The sequence below is a fragment of the Scyliorhinus canicula genome, chromosome 15 (assembly GCF_902713615.1).
Source record: "Scyliorhinus canicula chromosome 15, sScyCan1.1, whole genome shotgun sequence".
Lineage (NCBI taxonomy): Eukaryota > Metazoa > Chordata > Chondrichthyes > Carcharhiniformes > Scyliorhinidae > Scyliorhinus > Scyliorhinus canicula.
The window spans coordinates 121,932,287-121,957,593 of record NC_052160.1 but is presented as its reverse complement, the minus strand read 5'-3'; the positions used below and the strand labels follow the sequence as shown (position 1 = coordinate 121,957,593).

General features: G+C 45.2%; 1 protein-coding gene across 3 annotated transcripts in view; it reads right to left on the bottom strand.

The window, feature by feature from the left end:
• Positions 1 to 25,307, bottom strand: part of LOC119978730 (plexin-A2-like) — a 512,723-nt gene that overhangs the window by 159,041 nt on the left and 328,375 nt on the right. For all 3 annotated transcript variants that reach the window (XM_038820560.1, XM_038820562.1, XM_038820561.1), the window contains 4 exons: positions 24,304 to 24,418; positions 15,034 to 15,234; positions 5,386 to 5,482; positions 226 to 416 (listed from right to left, as the gene is read on the bottom strand). In XM_038820560.1, the coding sequence (XP_038676488.1) occupies positions 226 to 416; positions 5,386 to 5,482; positions 15,034 to 15,234; positions 24,304 to 24,418 (604 nt within the window). The remainder of the gene's footprint in view (positions 1 to 225; positions 417 to 5,385; positions 5,483 to 15,033; positions 15,235 to 24,303; positions 24,419 to 25,307) is intronic.

Below are 25,307 nucleotides of genomic sequence, written 5' to 3'. Positions count from 1 at the left end.
AGCTCTTTGCAGCTAAATAGAGAAAAATAGTAGGAAAGAAACTTGCGCATTGTATCACGGGCTTCAAATCCAAATTCAGAATTGTCAAGAATGGACATGGAGAGGAAACTATTGCTCATTGCGCAGGTCATTCATCGTCCACTCATGCAGAAGTTTAAAAAAAGAACACTATCCATAAGAGACGACAGAACAGCATGGGGTAGGAGAATATTATATTGTTCTTACTTTTGTAATGCGAGGATTGGCGCACTTCACATTTTTGCTGGACAGGTCCAACCACTGAGAGGACACAATGGGACAATGCTGCCTCAGGGTACATCTTCCTTCGCCACTGCACCAGCCACACTCAAACTTCTGGTCTGCTTTCAGACAAAGGCCACAGCTCTCTCTCAGCGCATCACACTTGTACAAGTGAACTGTAGCCAGAGAAAATTAAAGAAAATAATCATTAATTGTTTTAAAAGTCAAATTAAAATTTCAGTGTCTAATACTCAAGCTATGTAAGAAATAAAGATTTTGAATCCGACTAAAGTGAACAGGATGTAGAGGTTCAATATTATGTTTGGTACGCTTTGAAGAAAGCGAATTCTAATTGGAACTGGAGGTAACGGGTACCAGCCTCATTGCGGTATGGTGAATACGACCACAGACAAGGGTTGCATTAAGAGTTCTTGGGGGCCTTGGGCACAAAGAACATTCAAGGCCCTTCCACATGCCCTGTCCTCCATTATCCATTAAAACACAAAGGGCTGAATTCTCCGCTGTCGGGATTCTCCGTTTTGCCGGCAGCCCGGGGGTTTCCCAACGGCGTGGGGCTGCCCCACAATGGGAAACCCCATTGACTAGCTGACAAAACGGAGCATCCCGCCGGCGTGCTGAACCAGTAATCTGGCGCAGCGGGACAGAGAATCCTGCCCAATGTGTAGGAAAAATTACAAAAAGACAGAGGCGTTTAGAATGATGGGACACAGTAACATTGAAGCAAATCACAACACATTAAAATTTTTTTTAAATTAAACTAATCTAGAGATTGCATTCCGTTTGCCTGGCAAGTATTACCAGGGCCCCATATTTGCACCGGCTGCAGGGCATGGGTCATACAGGCGTTAACCGACCTCAAATATCGACCTCCGCTAAATAGATCAGCATAAATACCAAGACAAGGGCTTACTTTATTTCAATGTCGGATCTGAATAGGTAAGATGACAAATCAGCAATCAAGAAATGCTGGTGCAGGGGAACTGTTCAGGTTGTGGGGCGGGCTTCATGCCGAGAAAGATGTTGTGACATGGGACGAGCATTTCAAGAAAGCTGCTAAGATCATTACTCTTCCTCACACATACCATCTGTGCTGTACTTCTGAAACTGTAGGAGCACTGCTAACTTTTAAGACCCACTATGAACTTTAATATTCTTTCCTTCTCATTAATTAAGAAAAGCTTTTATTCAATCTGTAAAAGAATTATGTTTACATTTAATGTCTCCTCAATAAACAAATACTGCAATGGAAATCTGTGGTTTGATAAAATTCTAAGCAACATCCAGTGATAGGTTATGGCATGTGGTGGCAGCAATGACTTACATTTATACATTGCCTCCAAGGAGAAAATACCAAGGTACAACCAAGGGCAAAAAAATGGGGGGAAACAATGGCAGATCTTGATCTAAAAAGCAGAAAAAGTGACCAGAATGAGGAGGTAGATTTTAAGAGGAGGGCGAAAGGTGGGCTGGTCCTGGCAGGGAAAGGGTAAGGGGAAGCAATTCCAGACTCCGCTGGGTCACTGTCTGTGCGGAGTCTGCATCGTTCTCCCAGTATCTGCATGGGTTTCCTCCGGGTGCTCCGGTTTTCTCTCGCAGTCCAAAGACCTGCAGGTTAGGTGGATTGGCCATGCTAAATTGCCCTTAGTGACCAAAAAATTTAATTGGGGTTATTGGTTTACGGGGATAGGGTGGAAGTGTGGGCTTAAGTGGGCCGGTGCAGACTCGATGGGCTGAATGGCCTCCGTCTGCACTGTATGTTCTATGTACCATGTACAACAGAAGCGTGGGGAGCTAGGCCACTGGAGGCACAACCACTAATCCTGGGGACAGAAGGGCATCACACAAGAAGCTATACTGAATAGAGAGCTGTGGGAAAGTATGGTGTTTCATTGTAGCATTGGTGGAGGTTTTAGAGATAGTGAGGGATGAAGCCCAGGTGAAAATCAAATACATCAGGGCAGTCTTGGGGTCAGCCAGGACAAGGGTGATTAGTAAGTGGGACTTGGTCAAGATAGAACGACGGTGATTATGGGTGCTTTTGCAGGGTGGAGGCTGAAGTCAGCTCGGAGACCATTGGCAGAACTGAGTCTGAAGTAGCAAAGATACCAAGAAGAAGTTAAGTGGGTATTGGGTTGAGATAGGAGTGGAAACAAGTGAGGTGGAAGCAGACATGTTCTCTTTGTATGGAGAGGATACAATATCATGGTCAAACAGGACGAGGAGGTCAAAAGCCTTACTGTGGCCAGAGAGGGAGAATTGAGTCAGTTGTGAGGACAGTAAGGTTGTGGTGGGTGTCAAATATGATGGCTTCTGTCCTGTGTCCGGTCAGCTGGAGAACGTTATGTTCATTCAAAACCAGATGCCACAAAAACCATGAAGGGGTCAGAAAATAGTGGAGAGTTAGATGTAGGTTAAACCCTTATCTGTGGAAGACATTAAATCAAAAGGGAAAGATGGTAAACAGCAGTGACAGGTAAACAAATGATCAATAAGGCTTCTCGCACTTTTCATTGAAGGTGAGACTGGAGAGAGCAGGGACAAGAGGTTAAAGGAGATGTTTGGTAGCAGAGAAAAAGAACACCGAGATGTATGTTTGCCCTTCAGGATGATTCTAGAGTAGTTGGTAGTTTTGTCTGAAGAGATTGGCAATACCGATCTGGGTAGCTCGTCAAACAAGTTATGTACAGAGTATGGTCAAATTTACACTACTTGGATATTTGGACAGCAAAGTTGCGGCCAAAATTTGGGGAAACAACATGAATGGCAGATAGCTCATGGTTACCAAAGCAATATGAATGAAATGAAAAATGAAAATCGTTTATTGAAATGAAATGAAAATGAAATGAAAATCGCTTATTGTCACGAGTAGGCTTCAATGAAGTTACTGTGAAAAGCCCCTAGTCGCCACATTCCGGCGCCTGTCCGGGGAGACTGGTACGGGAATATGGCTGACTTTTTAAGACCCCTCTCGTGACCACCAGACAACATAGCTGGAGCTATTTAGTCTCAAGACGTCAGTTTGAAACATAGGACATCCAGGTCTTCATCTTCAGTGTCAACTGGTTGAACCTCACCACGAGCAAATTCTTTCACAGAATCAGAAAATACTGTTCATCAACATGACACTTGAACCATCAAACCCTATCATAGTGGTATTGCACCCTTTTCCAAGTTACATCAATAGGTATTGGAATACTTGTTCGGGATACAGGTGTTATATTGTAGTAAAACTAATTATTGAAGTTGACGTTAAAGGGCATATTAGGGGACACTGTGAAGATGTCCAGAAGGAACATGTTTATAACATCAATTATGCACATTGAAGGCCTTCCAAGAATTAATGGGTTTGTGTATAAATCTTAGTGACTTTACATAATGCTGTTTAAAAGAGGAACTATGTTCTTTGAAGCCACGAGTACATAAAACTCTTTCAACAAATTGCATTTATATAACAAAATCAATATTAATTTATTTCATCTGACGAACAGATCCTGTTATTGTGAAGCCAAATGTTTCTTTTTATATAAAAATGGGTCCTCTGCTGTTCTGTAATAAGATTAAAGATTATCGGAGTACAGAGGGAAACCAGTTTGATGCAATGTTAGAAAGTGAGAGATGAGTGTTATACAAAGTCAAGGGGGAACAGCAGGATTCTGTTAGCGGAGCAGCGTGAGGTCTGTTTAATAACTCGGAGAAATGCAAAACATCTGTAGAGATGTTGTCAACGCAGATCTCAAAACTTCTTATCCAACCGAGGCTTTTTATTTACAATAACTTTACGAGCATTATGTTTTGAAAGATAAACACATGGCTTTTTACCCCTAACTGGTATTGCTAATACATCTCATTACAGCAACAACATGGAGGAATATCAGGTAGAAGGTAGATTTTCTCAAATATTGCCATGTTGTTACTTATGAAAGTCTAGTCTTCCTTCTATATTTCTATTCACAGTACATGAACTCTTAGACATTATAAACTCAAATACTGCATTAGTTTACATTGTTCTGAGTTTGCAAACAAACAGTGGAAAATGGAATAAAGGTACAGAAAGCTATTTAATAGAGCAAATGAGAGGCGTTGCACTATAACTTGACCAGAGATAAGCAAGGTTTGCAGAACAATCAGTTAGAGGTTCACTTTTCTACAGACTTCATATTAAATTTCTTGATTTATACTTCACACTTGAACTCACAATCACATAAACATCATCATCAAATGAGGCCATAAATTCAGAATGATGTTGTCCCTTACTTAGCAGTGAGAGGCACTGCCCTAAAACACAAAGACTTTTACCAAAAAAAAGATAAGAAAAATTGGAAAGAGAAGTTTGGCAGCAAGACACACTGCAGTGGTCCTACATGCCTAATGGTGCCCAGTGTTGAATTCCAATGTCAGAAGCTTTCGGACAAGTCATCAATCTGTCTCGTCGATCACACAATGCACCACTATGCATGAGGAGGAAATTTAATTTAATTTAAAGAAAGCAAGAAGAATACAATTAGGACTGACGGTCCCAGTCAGATAAGAAGTACTTTCATGATACCTAGGAAATTTGGGACGCTTGTACCACGTAGGGTGTAAACCTCCTTAGGGGGGTGGGGTTAACAAGGGAAACAAAAGTCTTTGAATTGTGTTAAAGAGAGCACTTCATACAGAAAATGTTGCATCAGTCCACAATATAGTTAGCAACCCAATATTTTTTTTTTTAAACTGCCTTTTTTTTTACAAGGGGCAAATTTTAAAAAGGGATGGGTTTGGGGCAGGTGAGGGAGTAAGAAGTGGTAAATGTCTGAATCCTGACTCCATCCCATATACCTCCTGGCGGGCAACCTACGCATGATGTCATTTGCATGCACAGTTTGGAATTACCAGGTTTACCATGGCCACCCCCCCCCCCCCCCCCCCCCAAACAATCCGAAACCACCACCACCAACCCATCGCAGACCCGTCACCACTTCCAGCTGCTTAAGTTAAATCTCACCTCCATGTCTTTATACCCACCCTGCAAGGATGGGTCAATGAGCTTGGCTTACAGCTTTACAAATTGCATGTTAAAATGGATCTTTGATCCCCAAAACGTTAACTGCAGAACGGGGCCTGCGCTAATGGCTGCACTTTTACCTTTGATGTCTGCTGGGTTGTCAATGATGAAGTTACCATTCCACACCACAGAAAACTCGATGGGCAGGTCACTGATATCCATTGTGTCATAGTGGTACTGAAATGAGAGATGAGAAAAATGCACGTAGCCATAAGTTAGAAACCCAATCAACAACATTTCAATGTCAAATTTATAGCCGGAATTTTCCGGCTGTTCCTGCTGACGGGGTCTTCTGGTTCCACCAACAGCAAAGCCCTACCATTCGGTTTTCCGGCAGCGGCGGTGCATACAACAGGAAATCCCGTTGACACCAGCCAATGGGAGGACGCCTGCGCAAGGGTGTGGGGAAATATCTGGCCATTATTTCAAATATTCTAAATTTCATTTTATACCAAAACACCTGTTGTGGAAAATATCAGATACCATTCTTCTTTCCAATTTATTACGCTGCCTGACGTTCTTGTGCAAGGGAAACACCACTGTTTTTCATTTCAATTACTCTGTTAGAAAGAGAACTTGCTAATGATAGCTCAGTCCCTGTATTTAAACATGTTAATATAATCCACTTAATACTCTCAGACAAAGCCAGTCTCTGCCTTAGCACTGATTCCAACTTTAACTATGCCTCTGGAGGTGTATTTGCACCAATTCCAGGCTGGCATTTAGCCAAAGGTAACACAGTTGAACCCTATCCTATCAAACCAATAATCAAAAGTCCTGTAAAAATAATCAGCATTTGATCAATTAGAAATCAACTTTATTGATAGCCATGATGATAAAAGCCTGTAGTCCAGTCTGTGGGCCCTTGCAGCTAATGAAAGAAGCATAGTGTACATGATCAAGGTTTCTTACTTGGGGTAATTCTTTAAGTATATACAATACAGGTTTGACAGTTCAGGAGGTTGTGGGTCAATAATAGCAACAAGTTGAGCATTTTCTATGTTTTTAAATTAAAAGTACCCGATTCTTCTTTTCCCAATTAAGAGGCAATTTAGCCTGGCCATTCAACCTATCCTGCACATCTTTGGGTGAAACCCATGCAGACAGGGGAGAATGTGCAAATTCCACATGGACAGTGATCCGGGGCTGGGATTGAACCCAGATCCTCAGAGCTGTGAGGCAGCAATGCTAACCACTGCGCCACCCACAAGTTGAGCACTTCAGTCTCAGGGAATATCTGTTCTTCAAAACTTGTCTCCTTTCGTATTGGAATTTGTCATCATCACTTCATAAACGTCATTTCATTTCTGGTACAGGGTGGGGCCATTTGGCCCATCGGGTCCGTGGCAGCTCTCGGTGAACAATTCAGTTGGTCCCACTGCCTCAGTCGCACGTAGCCCTGCAACTTTATTTCCTTCCAGTGATCTTCCAAATTCCTTTTGACATAATTCTTTCCCCCCCATCCCACCACCCCCTGATGTTTACTCAATTCATTTTCAAGGTTTCTTTTTTGTCCTAACCACAAGTTACTGTTGCCTCCAATTTTACAACCTATTTCAAGTATTCTGCAGAAATCTGGTACTGACCTCTTCACAGTATCGAGATCGCTTTCAATATGATTATTCTTACGAAGCTATCAATGTGGTTTTATATTATGTATATTATGATAAATTGTGCCCGAGTCACTAAATACTGAACCAACGGCCATTTTCTTCCCCCTTATGAACTTAAATGCAAGAGTTGTATCATTATTGATGCTGCACCTGAGATTTATTGGCCCAGTACAAACCGGCGATCAAAACTGGAAACCCTCTGACATGCACAGCTTAGACACTCTCAGTGAATTACTCGGGCAATTTGCTGACTTCATCTTTAATAGAACACCACATAACAAAATAAAAATGCACAAAGATACAATCATTCACCTCTTTGTTTATTTGCCAAAGATTCCTCCAATTAGTTAATCGGGTATGATTTGGATACTAACTTATGGACCGTATTTAAATCAAGGTGGAAGCCTCAGCAGACTAATCTTACGCCAGGCCTTACTCAGTTTGTATATGTGACTCATACTTAATTCAGTTCAGCTACAAGTCCTGAAAGCTGACAGTTGCTGATAACAGACTTTGGTTTCTCTTATTATTGCCTTCAGTGCCCCTGCCACCCTTTGAACGACACAGACAGATAGGGCACATCTAGTTAAATCCAAGATAAGGATTCTATTTCAGAAGCAGTCATGTCAGTGCCCCAATATAATTACACACCTCTCTGCCATTGTAATACCTGATGAAGTAGCCTTCTGTTCTTTGAAAACCTGCTTTGTACAAGAGTAAAGCTTTAGACCTTGCAGCCCTGGACCCTTCAAAGGATACTGCTTTGTCAGTCCAGGCCACCAGCTACTTGTAGTACATGCAGGTCAAAGACTACTTAACAGACTACGAAGCTCTCACAGGGTGCCACTTACAATCAGTTAGCTAGAAAAAAAAACCACACACATTTCTATTCTATACACTCACGTTTTTAGTGCACCGGACATTATTTAGGCTAATTTCCAGGTGCCTTACTGCTATGTGCATGTGTTTTTGGGTGCACAGAATGTTTTCCTGAAACAGATTTTTTTTTTAGCCACCTCTCCATGTCTTTCATCCCCCACAACATCTCTATACTGTCAGGCTGTCTGGCAGTTATCTGTGGAAGAAATGTGGACACATCTGTGACGCAAAAATTAGGAAAGAGAAAAGTAATGGATTTCTGTCCATTCCATGAACTCTGTTCCCTCGCCTCACATTACGGGTGGAATTCTCCCAAGCCCCCACCAATGGGTTTGATGGCAGGCATGAGGGACGGGAGGAGGGGGTGATATGGTGGGAGGCCCAGACATCAGTTTTATGCCAGCGTGAATTTATAGCAGGTGCCAGACATGGTGGGTTGGAAAACTGACCAGAGGCTAACATGAACCTCATTTGCATCTCGTTACTGGATTGCAGATGAAGGACTAACCTTCGATCGCCAGATGCTCTGTGATACTGGCAGGAAAACATGCCGATGTGAAACACGTTTCGAACAACAAAGCGTCAGGACTGACCTGAACAAGCCTGGTGGGGGGGGGGGGGGGGGGCTCCCTCTGAAGCAACCCTGGATCCTGAATCGTCAGAGCAGTGGATCAGGCAGCATTTGCAGGTGGATATTCCAGATTCAGTATCCTGCAAGAGGTCCATCTTCCAGCCTCAGAATGTTCCCGAGAGTTTAATGTTTCTCAGGCGGTCCATCTTCCAGTCTCACAGTACTCCCAGAGATCTTGTATAGTTTTCAGAAGGTCCACCTTCTTTCTTCAATAGTGGGACAGTAACAAATGGGGGTCTTTTCAATATGACACCTGAGCATGACGGCAGACTGTGCGCTATCGAGGTCTGACTCAGCAACTGAATGCGGCGCAAGACACCCAGGTGTTTAGTAAGGAGGTTGGGGCTTGAAGGTTTGGTGTGTTTTCCTGCCGCCAGCCTCCGCTGCGGGAAACACTACACATCCCCTCTCCCATGACGACACTTAAGTCTCAATAAGGGAGAATTCTGCCTTAGATCTCCTTTCACCAGCCATTCTGTTGCCAGGCCAAACCAGGTAAACCTTTACCATCTGTCCACTAGGAATAGACCTGACATTCTATTCATCATTTAGGGTCATTCATTTTCAGCTCTGCAACATTTCCTGTTGCCCTACTGCAAGCTTCATTGCTGCTGGAACTCGTATCCACATCTCTAGATATAAATTCTCTGAAGATCCTATTTGCTGGCTTATGATCCAGCTTGTTGAACTCCAAGTCCACAAAGTCAGCCTCCTATGCATTTCCCCATATGGAGGCCTCTTCACTCCCTACTTTTCTGGCATTTATTTCCTCCCAGCTTCTTCAGTGCGTTGATGCGCAAATCTTGTCCTCATCTTCAAATCCCTCCAAAGCCTTGCCTCATCCTATCCCTGCATTCAACTTTGTCCTTGTATGCCCTCCCCTCCCTTATTTCCTTTGATTCCACTTTCCTTCGTCCCACCCTGGTTAACAGAGCTTTGTGGGCTCAATCCTACTTTAGAACACCCCTCTCGAAATTCCTCTGGTTTTCTATTTTCCCCCAAGTCTCAGCCACATCATTCTTTTCTCCTGCCAAGTTGTAATTTTAAAAAAACCTATTGCTTGCCGCCCCCCTCCCCCATGCCCAGATAATTGTGATCTAAAATGCAAGTTATTGTTGGCTGATCAGTCAGAAGTACAGCATCTGTCATCAGAAAAGCACAGGCCCAGAAAATAGCAATCATATCTACCAATCTCATTGTTGAAAAGACAAAACCCATGATAGAAAAAATAGACTGTGTCTAATCTCACATAGAAAAGCTTAAATGTCTCTCTGATATGCAAAATGGTCTTAACAGTGACTGACAGTCGATTCAACCAGGTTTTAACATGTCAATCATGCATTTCTGCTTTGATTGATCACCAGCCACTGTCAATCAAGGGACTCTCTGACAGCTCTCAATTAACCCAATCTGATCGAGGCAATGAGTTACATTTGGAACAAACCACATCCGATTGTATAGATGCAAAACATTCCCCAACTATCTCTTTGATTTTAGCATCAAACTGGAAGCATAGACAATCGATCAGCAACAATTAGTAACACCAAGTAACAAAAGACTAGCTTGTGCAAAAAATAAACAAGAGCCATTGAAAGTTAAAGGCCGGGATTCTCCGGTGTCCGGTGAGGAGGGCCCTCCGGCACCAAAGAGTGGAGTGAACTACTCCGGCGTCTGTCTGCCCGGAAGGTGTGTAATCCTCCGCACCTTCGGGTGCTAGGCTGGCGCTGGAGATGTTGGCGCCATGCCGACCGGTGCGAATTGGTGCATGCGCAGGAGCGCCAGTGTGTTCCCAGAACCGCTGGCGTGATTCCTGCGCATGCGCAGGGGGTTTCTTCTCCGCGCTGGCCATGGCAGAGCTTTACACAGGCCGGCGCGGAGGGAAAGAGTGCCCCCACGGAACAGGCCCGCCCACAGATCCGTGGGCCCCGATCGCGGGCCAGGCCACTGTGGGGGACCCCCCGGGGCATGATCCCCCCCCCCCCCCCCCCCCGAGGACTCCGCAGGCCGCCCTCAAAGCCAGGTCCCGCCGGTATAGACTTTGCGTAATTCAAGCCGGTGGGACTGGCCAAAAACGGGCGGCTGCTCCGCCCATCGGGGACCGGAGAATTGCCGGGGGAGGCCACTGCCAATGGCCGCTGACCGGCGCAGCCTGATCCCCGCCAAAAGAACGGCGCTGGAGAAGTTGGCAGCCGGCGTCCGAGCGGGATTCACGCCGGCCCCGCCGATTCTCCGACCCGGCGGGAGGTTGGTGAATCCCGCCCAAAGTGTTACACAGTCTCCCCCTCCAGCAGGAGCGGCAGCGGGGACAGCAACAGGGACCTTCCCGGCAGCGACCATCACGAGGCAGGAACAAAGGGACTCCCAACCAGAAGCCTCTCTCTCTAGACCCTGGGTGAGTGAGGGCAAAAAAAGGAAAAAAACTTTTGCAAAAACAAAACTTTTAAAGAGACGCGGGGGGAAAAACAAAAATAATTATTTTTGCACTTTTTTTTTTACTCACCCAAAACAAGTTCTCCTGAAAAGAATTTTATAAAAGAGGAAAAATAAAGTGGTAAAGGAGAGAAGGGAGGGGAAAAGAAAAAGGGAAGAAACAAACATAAAAAAAAGGGGGGGAAGAAAAAAAAAGAGAAACAAAAAGAAGAAAGGGAAGGGGGGTAAAAAAAATGCCAGAAGGGAGCCAACGCAGAGCGAGAAGGGGCACCAAAGGCAATGGGCGAGCCAGCTCAGATGAGCTAATCAGCGCACGAAGTGGTGGAACGGAGGTATCGCCGCATCAAAAAGAGCTGGACAGATAGGTGCACTCTCCCCCGGGGCCAGGGGGAACTGGAACTGGAAGGCAGCCTTTGCCAAAGCGCTGAGGGAACATCAGCAGGTAAACAAGGCAGAGACTAGGGCGGACATAGAGGCTGCAGTGCAGCCAAGGCTCTGACGGAGGTGAAGCATGCCCTGGGCAGAGCAGAGAAGAAATTGGACGCCCAAGGGGAGAAACTGGAAGCCCAAGAGGCGACCATTAAGGAGCTGGAGAAAGCAGCGACTGTCATGAGCGACCAAATCACAGCCCTGGAGAGGGAGGTGGTGAGACTGGGCACAACACAGGGGCACCTGAAGGGCAGAGTGGACGACCAGGAAAACCACTCGAGAAGGCAAAATGTCAGGATAGTGGGCCTACCAGAGGGGATTGAGGGTAGAAACCCCACGACATATGTGGCCAAGATGCTGGACAACTTAGTGGGGAGGGAAACCTTTGTCAACCCACCAGAAATGGACAGAGCACACCGGTCGCTGTTCCCAAAGCCCAAGGCAGGAGACCACCCGAGAGCAGTTATAGCTAAACTGCACCGGTACCAAGACAGGGAAACAATCCTAAGCTGGACCAGGAAAAATAGAGCCTGCAAATGGGAAAGACACTCCATTAGAATCTACGAGGACATTGGGGCAGACCTAGCCAGGAGACGGGCAGAGTTCAATAGAGCGAAAGCAGCTCTTCACAAGAGCAACATGCGTTTTGGTATGCTGTACCCAGCGAAACTCTGGGTCACATACCAAGAAAGAAAATACTTCTTTACAGCCCCCGCCGAAGCAAACAAGTTTGTCGAGGAACACGGGCTGGAAACCCAGCAGTGAGGATAGAAACGAGGGGCCCCTGGTAAGGGGCAACAACACGCCAACGGGGGTGAGGCAATGCCAGCCCCCCCCCCCCCCCCCCCCCCCCAACCCCACGGTGAGCGCACCCTGAACAAAAAACAAACCACTGCCCGAGGGACCGCTCCAGCAGCCCGGTGGTGATAGCCACCCTCCTATCCTGTAACCAACTGCGGCAGCAATTTGGCCTGACCAAAATGTCGGACAAAGCTCCCATCTGCAACAACCATAGGTTCACACCAGCACTGACTGACGCCACCTTCAAAAGGTAGGGGCAGGACGGAGGGACACTGACAGTCAGGGACCTATACATGGAAGGCAGGATCGCAATACTGGACGAACTGACAGAGAAATTCCAGCTAGCCAGGGGAACGAGCCAAGGTGTCTACAGCTCAAAAACTTCCTGCAAAAGGAGACAAGGACGTACCCACAACCGCCACGACAGACACTACTGGAAGAACTACTGGACGCAAGCATACTAGATAAAGGAAACTGTAGTGACATGTATGACCAACTGATAGAAAGGGCCGACACCGTACTGGACGCAACAAGAAAGAAATGGGAGGAGGACCTGGCGATTGAGATAGGGTGGGGACTCTGGAGCGAAGCACTGCAGAGGGCCAACTCCACCTCCACATGCGCAAGGCTGAGCCTGACGCAGCTAAAAGTGGTACATAGAGCCCACTTAACAAGAACCAATATGAGTAGGTTCTTCCCGGAGGTGGAGGCTAGATGTGAATGGTGCCAAGGAGGCCCGGCCAACCACACCCACATGTTCTGGTCGTGCCCCAGACATGCAGGGTACTGGACAGACTTCTACGAGGCAATGTGCAAAGTGGTGGGGATGAGGGTGGAGCCATGCCCGAAAGTGGCGGTCTTCAGGGTTTCGGACCAGCCAGATCTATTCCTGGGGAGGAGGGCGGTCGCCCTTGCCTTTACCTCCCTGATCTCCCGCCATAGAATCCTGTTCTGCTGGCGGTCAGCAGCACCACCCAAAGCTGCAGACTAGCTGACCGACCTCTCAGAATCTCTCCAAATGGAGAAAATCAAATTCGCCATCCGAGGGTCAGACGACGGTTTCCACAGAACGTGGCAGCCATTCACACAATTGTTCCGGGACCTGTTTGTGACCAACGAACAAGTGGAAAAATAGCCAGGTAGCCAAGAATCAGGGGAAAGTCGCCAAAGCATGAGAGGGACAGATAGACCGAGAGGGAGTTGGGGGGGGAGGGGGGGGGGGGGGAACAGGTAAACCTAAGAGGATAGAAAAGCGAACCATGGGGGGGGGGAAAGAGACAGGGAACAAGAGAGGAGAACCAGGGAGGTGGGGGGAGGCAGGGAAATGAGAGTCGGAAGGAAGGCACGGGATACAATAACGACCATGGCATCTCCAGGAGCAGGTAACGAGGAGAATAAAGACGAAAGATGGGAGGAAAGGCAGAAGCGGAGGTGAGCGCGAGACAGCAGCGAGATCCGTCCAGGAGAAGCAAGCGACACCAACACCAAACCCATTTGAGTATTGCCCACTGTAATTGTTTCTCCAGCACCCAAATGTATATCTACCTCCCCAGTCTCCCCCCCTCCCCCCCACCAACAGTCGCCCACTTATGTGTTGTAAATAACTTTACCAGGTGTACAGAGTTGCTGCTGTTGAGCTGGTGCACAATACCCTACCAGTTATTCTATTTTATTTTTTATTGTATTTTTTTATTTTATTTACTATTTTCTTTTCTTTGGTATGTTTGGGTGTGCCCTTCTCTTCTATATATGTGTATATATATATATATTATATATATATATATATATATGTCCCTTATCCTGTGAACATAACGGTAAATATACTTTGTTCAAAAACCCAATAAAAAACATTTCTAAAAAAAAAGTGTTACACAGTTTTCTTTAATAAATTTAGTGTACCCAAATAATTTTTTTTCAATTAAGGGGCAATTTAGCATGGCCAAACCACCTAGCCTGCACATCTGTGAGTTGTGGGGACGAAACCCACGTAAACACAGGGAGAATGTGCAAACTCCATACGGACAGTGTCCCAGAACTGGGATCGAACCTGGGACCTCAGCGCCGCGAGGCTGCAGGGTTAGCCCACTGTGCCACCGTGCTGCACAGTTTTGAGATCTCGCAAAAAATGCATCAGAATAGGAAACTGTGTGATGAAAGTTGTTAAAGGCAAGGGTGAGTGCAGTTGCTGAACAAAAGCTTAATGGTTAAACTATTTGCCAAATTATCTTTTTGGCTTATGGAGATCATGGAAGCCCTGTTTTAAACATTCAGATATGGTGAACAAACTAGTTATTCTTTCATAGCATTCATCTACAACTGCAAAACTAACTGACCAGTCAACGGTTTATTTTGTCACCAGTCATATAAATTGAAATAAAACAATTTTAATTAAAGAAAAGTGAAAGATTTTCTCTAAAATGAATGATCAATATCATTATCCTTCAATCAAAGTCAAAACATCATCTCATCCCTGTAGTGGAAAGAGTTTCAGATAGTATTGCCTACGAAATAAAATGATGACATTGGTAGCTTTATCTCGTCAATTGTGAGTAAAATCTGGTGCAGCAGTTTTGCTTCTCCAATAGATTATGTTTAATAAATGGTTCCGGAACTTGATTACACTTTTCAATCTTCACGATTAGCATTTAATCAACACTGCGGATTCTTTATTGCTTTCTACATGACAGACAACTGGAAGCTCTCATTTATTCAAACTTTGTGGTGTCTTGTGATAAATCTAATTTACAAAGTCATTTCACATTTTAAAGGGTTCCAAATCCGTTCATCTCCTGCAGATAGTAATGGAATATAACCATCCCTTCAGAATGATCAATGTTTAACATGGTGTGGTGCAACAGAGTCCAGACTAAATCTGACCTGTTCCTAACTTCCGCATGATTATAAATGGAACACATCAAGACGACAGAGACAAACTATCTACTTACCGAACTGTTTTGGCACTGAACACTGGAGCTGTTGAATCGGAGAGCTGGCACTCGCTGGGTTACACCCTGTACATTAAGTATACACTCGTATCCTCGTTGCCCAGACTGTGGCTGGGGCAGGTTCCGTGCTTTAAGTGTGATTGGCTTCACCTCTCCAACTGGGATAAGGATCTCATCTGAGGGCACCAGCTGTGGACAATCCTAAATTGGAAAGGATTGAAACAGAAATCATAAAGTCAGCCTGATAAATAGTTTGATGCTCTTGACAAGGTACTCATGGGAATTGTGGTGATTGGATCCTGTGACAAACTTATATGGACAAATGTCAGTCACTTAGCTCAGCTCAGCTTAGTTTGTAGCAGTTTTACATCTGGCTCCCAGAGATTGTAGTTCAAGCTCTTCATGGACATGACCACAGCATCTAGGTTAATAGTTCAATACTTGAGATGTATTAGCAGATGTACCACCTTTCAGATGAGACAAAGCTTCACCTATCAGCTCAGATGGATATTAGAAGATTTAACATCACTACTTAAAAAAGGCAATGAGCATTCTGCATGTATCTGCATGGGTTTCACCCCCACAACCCAAAGATGTGCAGGATAGGTGGACTGGCCATGCTAAATTGCCCCTTAATTGGAAAAAAAATAATTGGGTACTCTAAATTAAAAAAAAAAGGCAAATAGTTCTTCCAATGTCCTGATCAACGTTCCCACATCAAGGAAAAAGTAGATTACTTGGCCATTCATTAGTTTTATTGTTTACACATTAGCTGCCATGATCGTCTCTGTCAATGACTTTAACACCATCCATCAATAAGTATTTTCCATATCCTGTAAATGCAATAATGTGCATTATATATGCAAGTCCTTTCATAATGCACAGATTTGGATTCTTGTAGACATATGGATACATATAAGTAACATTTTACCACTATGCGTCATCTCTTCAGTAAAGCAACTCACAAGAAATTATTGAAAAACATGTCCAGAAAGAGCTAACCGGTCAAGGTGTTGTTAAATAATTGTGCTGGCACTTTGTGTTATCCCTTTGCTAGCACTGATAATTTTCAGGTCCCAATTTCTATTAGAATGAAGAAAGGGTGCATCAATTTACATTCTAGACAACCTTGAAATACTTTTGTACTTTTGACCAGTCTCTCAAAAATAAAGAAAATACATCAATACATCTGCTTGTACAAAGAATTGATGCGACTAATAGGGCGTTACAACTTTACAATCAAAACACATGCAGAAATTTGAATCTATTTTGGCTTTCAGATCACACACCAGAGTATAAAAAATCTAAATGAATTACTACATTAAAAGAAATCAAATGAATTACTATATCTCTAAATCTTCGTAACTAAATAATCTTTTCCAAGTGTGAACATGAGGTTATCAGAGGTAACAAAACTCCCCTGCAGTCTCTACCCCCCATGGTGTTTAACATGCTCTATAATCTCTGATTGAAACGTCCAACCCCCACATCACTTCATCTGTCTGCATTTCAGATGAATGGTTGAACCACTCACTCCAATTCAACAACAGCAAAACGGAAATAAGAGATTTCATGCAAGAGTGAGGGTTGATAAATCTACAGATAGCAACACTCGTCAGTGTACATACAGGATAAACTGTTTAATTACATGGGGGCTTGTTGTATAGCCTAGAAAAATTGTATTAAAGATGAGAGAAACAGCTCTGTACACATCTGTTAAAATGTCACATTTCCGCCAACAATGTGCTCCTCCATTTTGTTCTTGCTTGGTCATGTTGGGTAAGTGACAATACTTCTGGCAATTCTAATATTTCCTTTTTGTTAAAAAAGGAAGAGGATAAAACTCCTGAATAAATGACAGACATTTTAGAGACAGGCAACAGTTGTCCTTCCTTTCGTAGTTGCCCTTATTTTCAAGTGGTTATTGTATGTACAGTAAGTAAGCATTTTCCCTCCATTTGTAGAGCCAACTGAAATTTCAGCTCTATCCACTTAACAGTTTTGCAAGCTAATTTCTTGTTTCATTACAAACCATTCCCACATGGAGCAGAGTGTAACTTCAACAATGAACTGTCCTTCTCAATCCCACTTATCACAAGTACAACAGTCACAAGAGAAAAGAAAAGGAGGCAATGTGCTGACAAGTTGTGTTAATGTAGTGAAGCTTCTAAAGACAATTCTTCAAATAGATTGAGAGCACCATCGGTCACGTTATATTCAGGAAATTGCCGTTTTCTGTTTGAGCAGCGGGTTTGCAAGAAGGCTGATTGTTAGCTGGCACTCGCAGACCAGCTCCAGCACTCTGTAGACTGGCAGGGAGGCAGAAAGGCACGAGGCGGCCATCCACCTTAACTCTCCAAAGCAAAAGTTCCTCAAGGAAGCACGCTCACCATCAGAAGGGAAGGGAAAGATGTTGACAGTAAAGCCCAGGGGGATAGGAGCTGCTGCAGGAACGAATGGCCTTCTTCTGTGTTTGCATACTCTTTCCTTGATTTGGAAGGCTGGGGTGGTCAGTGGGTGCAGATCAGCACAAGATGGGAATGGATTTTGTGAAGTAAACGCCTTTGGTCGTGTGGGTGTTTTAAAAAAAATCCAGAATCCATTTCAGCCCAGGAAGCATTCCGTTCTAGAATTACAACAGTTTCGCGGTCAGTTTAGACGCTGGGTAAAGAGTTCTCCATTGCCGAAAATCTCATTGCTGCCTTGCACTGACTGGTCTACAATGACCTCATGAAAGTGATGGGCCCAAGAGAATTTAGCAGCAGGAAGAATGCAAACTGAAAGCCATCTATTCTGATTCCGTAAATATTCCAGGCACAGCAGTTTGCAACAGGCTGTGAACGGTGTGTGTAGTTCATAATTTACGATTGTCCACGGTGTCCGAGCGCTTCTTGTATATTTTAACAAGTAAGTTGGTCCATAAATGTGTCTGTCTTTGGGGAGTGTCCGTTTAGACAAGAGTCAGTTTACACAGGTTTCACTGTGATTTTTTAAAGCACAGTCAAGCTATCATCAGTTAGAATTCAGGGAAGAGTGATTGGACAGGATGTGAGAAAACGTGGTCACTTTTTCCTTGCCCAATTGCAACGTTTACTTTCCAGTCTCAGCTCTCACAAACATCTTTGTTGGGTTCCATGAGAAACGTGCTTTTGATGGAAATTACACCTAACCTCCTACCGCTTGCTATTTCTGAGGCGTGGCTGATGCCTTCATTATATTTAAATTTGCAGCTGCATGTGATAAATCTCCTTGCATGTCTTGTAGGGCTCAAATTCACCTTTGAAATGGAGCATTCAAATGCACTCCCTTTCCTTGATGCAAGTTGAGAAATCTGCCAGAGGGTTCTCTACCACGGTCCATCGCAAGCTTGACTTCACTGGTCAATATACACGTTGGGATTCTTACAGTTCCACACAGTATTGGATTTACCCTATTGGCAATCTCCAAAATATTGCATGAGCCATTTGCTCACCAAGTGTGGCACATTTTGTGCACTGGAAGCTACATACATTAGTACACAGGGCCCCTGTTCTTTGCAAACAGAAAGAACATATATATATATATATATATATATATATATATATATATATGTTTCAGCTAAACAAGGTGAGTGACAAATCATTAGTTAGTTCATAATTCAGGGCCATGCCTTGACCAATCAGAATCAAGCTGCCAAGGGTGGCATGTGGTGCAGTGGTTAGCACGGGGACTGCGGCGCTGAGGACCCAGGTTCGAATCCCGGCCCTGGGTCACTGTCCATGTGGAGTTTGCACATTTTCCCCATGTCTGCATGGGTTTCACCCCCACAACCCAAAGATGTGCAGGTTAGGTGGATTGGCCACGCTAAATTGCCCCTTAATTGGAAAACAAAAGAATCAAGCAGCCTGCTTGACATTTCAAACAGGATTTTGCAGTTAACTGTCAGTTGCCATCACCTGATGCATTCTCCATGGCAACACGTCTATCAATCGAAGTCCACTTGCCAACATATCAGCACTCTCTCTTGTACACAATAATTTGTTGCTCCCCTCTCATTTAGCATTCTTGCAAAATGTGATGAGTACAAGATGAAAAGCTTCGACAGAATAGTTCCTTTATTCAGCAATACAAAGTCTGTATTACCAAAAGAAAATGTATTTAAAAAGATGTAGCAATGCAAACGCATTCTGCACCTTTTATTCCCAGCTTGCTTCTGAAATGGCATCAGTGACTGTATTGGGCTGAGGCCTCCGCACTCACAGCATTTGGTAAAATATCACCACTGCTGTATGCAGAGCAAGGGTAATGATAATCTTCCCCCTGTGCTCTAGCTTTAACAGTGCAGCGTGGGAATCCAGCTTATGGTGGGAGGACCAAGGTAAGCAATTAAAATATGCAGTTATGTTTGTGCATTATGTGGTGCACCGACAATAAAATCTAATCTCAAGTTTTTAATAAAGCCAAGAGGAACATCTGTTTGTTGATGAAGTAATATTTGTCTTATGTGCCAAAGGTGCATTTCTGCATTCAGCAACTAATTACAGTGAGATTAACAGAGTTCCAGTGAAATATGATTAATCCTCTGAATGGCAAAAAGACTTTGCGCACTTAAGTTACCAAATGTTGCAACTCATTAATTTAGCAGCTTCTGGTTCTGATAGAATTCTAAGCTTTGAGAGACGCCACTGTTGCGAGATAGAACCTACCCTGAAATTGGAGTATTGGAATAGATAATATGGCAAATTAGCCTGAAGACTTTTGCCCTTGGTATTGTGTTCTCGCCCTCAACCATATTCAGTAGGTTAAGGTTTCAAAGAAGCCTTTGGCCTGCCTCTTGTCAATCATAGCCCCCCCCACTCTAGCCACTACCACAATTGGCAGCCTCCCTGCCAACTCGTGATGGCCTCTTTCTCGCTCTCTGGTCGACTGAAGCTGACAATCAGCTCCCGTTACTTTCAACAAGATGGCATCGTCCTTGGCTTTGCAGCGTTCATTCTCCACTTTTGGCTTTACCCGTTCCCTCTTTGTGTCACCCTAAATATTGGGACTTATGTTCAAAACCATTATCTAATTATACATTTGAGAGGCCATTCATTAAAATTCCTTCCCGTCTATTCCTCCCATAGATTTTGCTCCTCGTGTCTTGCAGAAGTCTTGCCGTGAATGTAATACGCGTTGAGGCGGAGTCGAACGAGGTTCAGAGCAAGCTGGAACGTGGCCAGGATTTTCCGGCTCGACACCAGTGGACATCGTCGAAGGCATGATGGGAATGTTTGCAGAGCAGTTGACGTTTAACACCGGAGGGCTGAAAATCCCACCCTTTATGTCGGACTGTGCATGGCTATTTCCACATCACATCTCAAACCATGACCACTTCGATTTGCACGTCATCCACTATCATGATCTGCAAGTTTGTCAAGTCTGTTTATGTAAAGAAATCGTCCTGTTTTGCATTGGTTTGGCCACTAAAACTATTGCAAGTGCAATGATCACATAATGCAACAGGAAACTGTGATCCACAACCTTACACCCCCCCCCCCCCCCCCCCGGACACCCCCCCCCCCCCCCCCCCCCCCGGACACTGAATGTACTATGGGAGGGTTCCCCCCACCCCCGAAACACCCCTAACACCCACACAGTGCACCCTCGGCCTGATCGTGCACATGCAAAAATTGCCAGCTTGGCACATTGGCAATGCCACATTGGCATCCAGGTGGTAGTGTCAGCAGGATTTACATTGCAACATCTCGCGAGGTCACGTTGGCTTTGCCGGTGAGTTCCCCAGTGCTATCACGACAGTTAGGGCATGATCGTCCCAAAAGGGAACAAGGTTCCCAAGTGAGCACGTTTAGCCGCGCGTTTCGCGGCACTGGCAGTGCTGAGAAACACATGGCTATTCATTGCGCCTCACTTTGAACAGGGCTTGAAAGGGGAACAAGGCCGCCATAGCCCTGTTTTTTACAATGGGGAGCTCCGCTCACTGGAGTTCCACATTGAACTGAGACATTGGGATGCCATTTTTAAATGGCATCCCGATCTCCGAGGCCCCGAAAAGATTCCCGACCTCCCCACAGCCCGAAAGAAATATGGGATCCCTGGCCCCCACCCCCTGCAACGCGGGCAGCCCTGACCTGATCGCAAGCGCACAGAAAATGTCAGCTTGGCAGTGCAAACCTGGCACCTTGACAGCACCCCTGCAAGCTGGCAATGCCACCTGGGAACCTTGGCTGTGCCATGCAGCACGGTAGCATTGTGGATAGCACAAATGCTTCACAGCACCAGGGCCCCAGGTTCGATTCCCCGCTGGGTCACTGTCTGTGTGGAGTCTGCACGTTCTCCCCGTGTGTGCGTGGGTTTCCTCCGGGTGTTCCGGTTTCCTCCCACAGTCCAAAGATGTGTAGATTAGGTGGATTGGCCATGATAAATTGCCCTCGGGGTCCAAATTGCCCCTTAGTGTTAGGTGGGGTTTCTGGGTTATGGGGATAGGGTGGAGGTATGGGCTTGAGTAGTGTGCTCTTTCCAAGAGCCAGTGCAGACTCGATGGGCCGAATGGCCTCCTTCTGCACTGTAAATTCTATGCTGGCACCCAGGTGACACTGCCAGAGTGCCAGGCTGGTACCAGCAGTGCCAGGGCACCACCCTGCCCAAAGACCATAGAACTGGGGGCCTCCGAACCCCTTGGAGACCCCCCACGAGTGCCGTTCCGCCTGGTCCCCGTTTGTGGGGCCCAGTACCAAATGGCGCTCGCCCAGGGTGAAGTGATTGATCGCAAAGCCTTAGGATCCTTGGGGATCTGCACACTAGAGTAAGGCATACTGCCTCGCTCTAAAATGCAGATTTGCTGAAAAGTGATCCTGCTCATTGTGGGCGGGATTACCCTTGCAACATCTCGCGAGATTATGTTGAATCTAGTGAGGCGTTGCAAACCGGGTTGATCCCGGGAGAGGGGTCGACTGGCTTTCAACGGCCACTTTGCGCCATGATGAGCTGCCTTTCCGGCGCAGCATGGTCGGAAGATCGCGCCCTTAATCACTTTCTTAGGCCCTGGGGAGTTTCTCACCGGTTTAGTCCACACTTAATTTTTCATCATCACTGGGGTGCTGAATGCAGAGATTGGGCAACCATTTTGAAAGGGTGCACCGATCTCTAAGTGAGCTTGTGGGCCACCTGGCTCCCCCACCCGCCATGGGCAATGTTACCCCCCACACACAGGGGCTTTACCCCCATACCACCAAGTGAGGGCATCCTGCTATGAGGTCCCTGGGGGCCCCCTCTTCACGCCCCTTACAGATCCCCCCGCCAGGACACCCACCCTTTAACCCCCAAACTCCCAGAGGCCCCTACTTACTTTCCCTGCACACCCACAACCTTCAAAACCCCCATACCACCGTCCTTTTTTGAGCATAGCCCCCTTCGGGCCCTGATCCTTGGCAGTGCCACCTTGGCACCCTTGCACTGCTACCCTGTCAGTCCTCCTGCCTGCTTGGCAGTACCACACAGGCACCTCAGCAGTGCCAGGTTGGCAGTGCCAAGGTGGCACTGTCAAGGTGCCCACATTCCAGGGGGAGGTCCAGGGGGCCATGCTGCACTATCCCTGGCCTCACAGAGGTCTCCACGGACCGGGGGACCCCGGCTGCCATTCTTTTTGTAATAATAACCTTTTAATGTCACAAGTACACGAACGTGAACATTGCAATGAAGTTGCTGTGAAAATCCCCTAGTCGCCCCACACGGCGCCTGTTCGGGTACACGGAGGGAGAATTCAGAATGTCCAGTTCACCTAACAAGCACATCTTTCGGGATTTGTGGGAGGAAACCGGAGTACCCAGAAAAACCCACGCAGACATGGGCCGACTAGCATTTCCTTGCCTCTGTTTTGTGCAACTGGAGAAATGGAGTAGAAACAACGCATCATCTGTTCAGTTAACATCTACAGCTGGGGAGGCCATGAAAGGAAGCCCAGAGGTCCAGCGAGCAAAGAATCTGCTAAGGGTCACAAGTGAAGGGGAGCTTGGCCACCAATGACCCCCTGGGGCCAAATTGCAAGTACTATGATTTTACACAGTCCTTCCAAAAGCATCTCAATTCTTACATAAATCGCAAGTTTTTTTTTACATTGAAAGATTAGAAATAATGATTGAATCTGCATTGATATCAAGATCTCTTCAAGGTTTGACAAACAAATATTTGTGAGCCGATTCAATATTCCATATGGAATTTTCTGAAAGGCACATGCTTATGAGGGGTGAAGAAAGGCTAGTGACAACCACATTGTTTTTGACAAAGTAGAATCCAATTTTAGCACAAATCTCCATAAATTAACATATTTCAAATATTTCTGACAAAGCCAACTAAACCTGTAATGGTTAAAATTCGTATACATGCCAGCACTCTTACTTTGAATTCAATACTTCTATGCCCATATTTACAACTCCCACATGCTCATTAATGCTTTTTCCACTTTCTAAACAGCCCAAGATGATCAAGGGCTTAACAAGCCAATCTGCAAACACAGAAGATTCTCCTTTACAGAACAATTCCCAAAGCACTAGATTATCATGGAAACTATAGCACACAAGACGAGCAACAGAGTGAAAAAAATACAGTGACTGAAGATATGACAAAATGTTCATGCTTTCTGCATTGTTTTCTTCAATTGTTTTCAAAAGCCTCTCCTCCCCTTTCGAAGTTCCCACAGTATTTGCCTAGAGCAGATTGAAGAGGCAGACTGGTGACCTTCTGAGAACTCTATCATCCCTGTTGTGTATCATACTACAACCAAGTTCACAACAGTTGACTCACAATCAGAATATTACTTTCTTCCTGCAGAGGCTTTATCTAACCACTGGTTTGATGCCTTGGCCAAAGCATTTTTTCTATTTGTAGAGGATCACTGGCTCGCATCAAAACATGCTAAGATGCAGCCTGACACATCATCAACAGATCTGCTATCTTTAAAATTGGCCCAGTATTAGTCCCAGAATCAGTCAGATTCATTGACACACACCCACCCACACCTTTAGTTTAATGTGCAGACTCAAGCTTCAGGGTTTCCAACATAAAATACTGTGAGAGAAGTTGCCCAACAACATCCAGCGGTGGTGAAAAATGCTACATAAATGCAAGTTTCGGATTTGCAGTGTCTGTCTATATTCATGTCCAGAAACATAACCATCATGCATTCCTTAAAATATTTTTGAACAGGTGGCCATATTCAACGATCTTTAAAAAGCTTAATTAATCAGCACACAGTAAAAGCGTTTCTAACAATATGGGGTGAGAGCTCATTACCTCGGAAGCGTTGACCCGTCCCTCCTGGAAAGAGCAAATACTTGGATCGTGAGTGCAAAGGTTTCGATATTTACACCAATAACAACGGAACGCACTCGTCACGCAGGACAGACATCTGAGACAAAAAGATAATATTAAAATAAACCCCATGTGGAACAGTAGGAGATACAGATTCGAATGAAGCAAAAATCATCACAGTCATATCGAATTCTCTGGAAAGATAAAACACAACAGTAGCATTTATTATAACCCAAAGCTCGCGAAACAATTCAGGGTGAGATTTCCTCTTTGTGCTATTAACAAATTGTACATCCATTCAGTAAGAACTGGTTTACAATTTCATTACATATTGATAACAGTATTACTCAGAAAGGCGCAGGTGTGGGTTTCACCCCCACAACCCAAAGATGTGCAGGTTAGGTGGATTGGCCATGCTAAATTGCCCCTCAATTGGAAAAAAATAAATAATTGGGTACTCTAAATTTAAAAAAAAGTTGCAGGAATTGTAGATATGACTAATGTATACATCTCTCATTGTCTGGACACAGTATGCGCTATCAAACAGAAAGGTTTCTAAGGGTTATTTGTCACAGGCTTTGTTGGAAGTTTCCCTCTGGCTCTGCCGGCAAGTTGCCCACGTTATCTAATGGCACTTAGTCACTTTTTTGGGCCCTAGAGAGTTTCTCACTAGTTTAACCCATGCTTCGAATTTTTATCATCACTGGAGAGCTGAACTCAGAGATCAGACTGCCATTTTGAAAAGGGGCCTCTTGTGGGTCGGCCACCCCCCCCACACATGGGCATTAGCCCAACTCTTCCCCCCAAGTGTGGACACCCTATTATGGGGACCCCGAGGGCCTCCCTCTTCACAACCCCAACCCCATTATAGGCCCCCCCCCCCCGCCATCACAACCTCCCAGAGGCCCCTACTTACTTGCCCTTCACCTCCCCACCCTTCACATTTCCCCTCCACACTCCTTTCAAGGGCATGGTCCCCTTAGCCC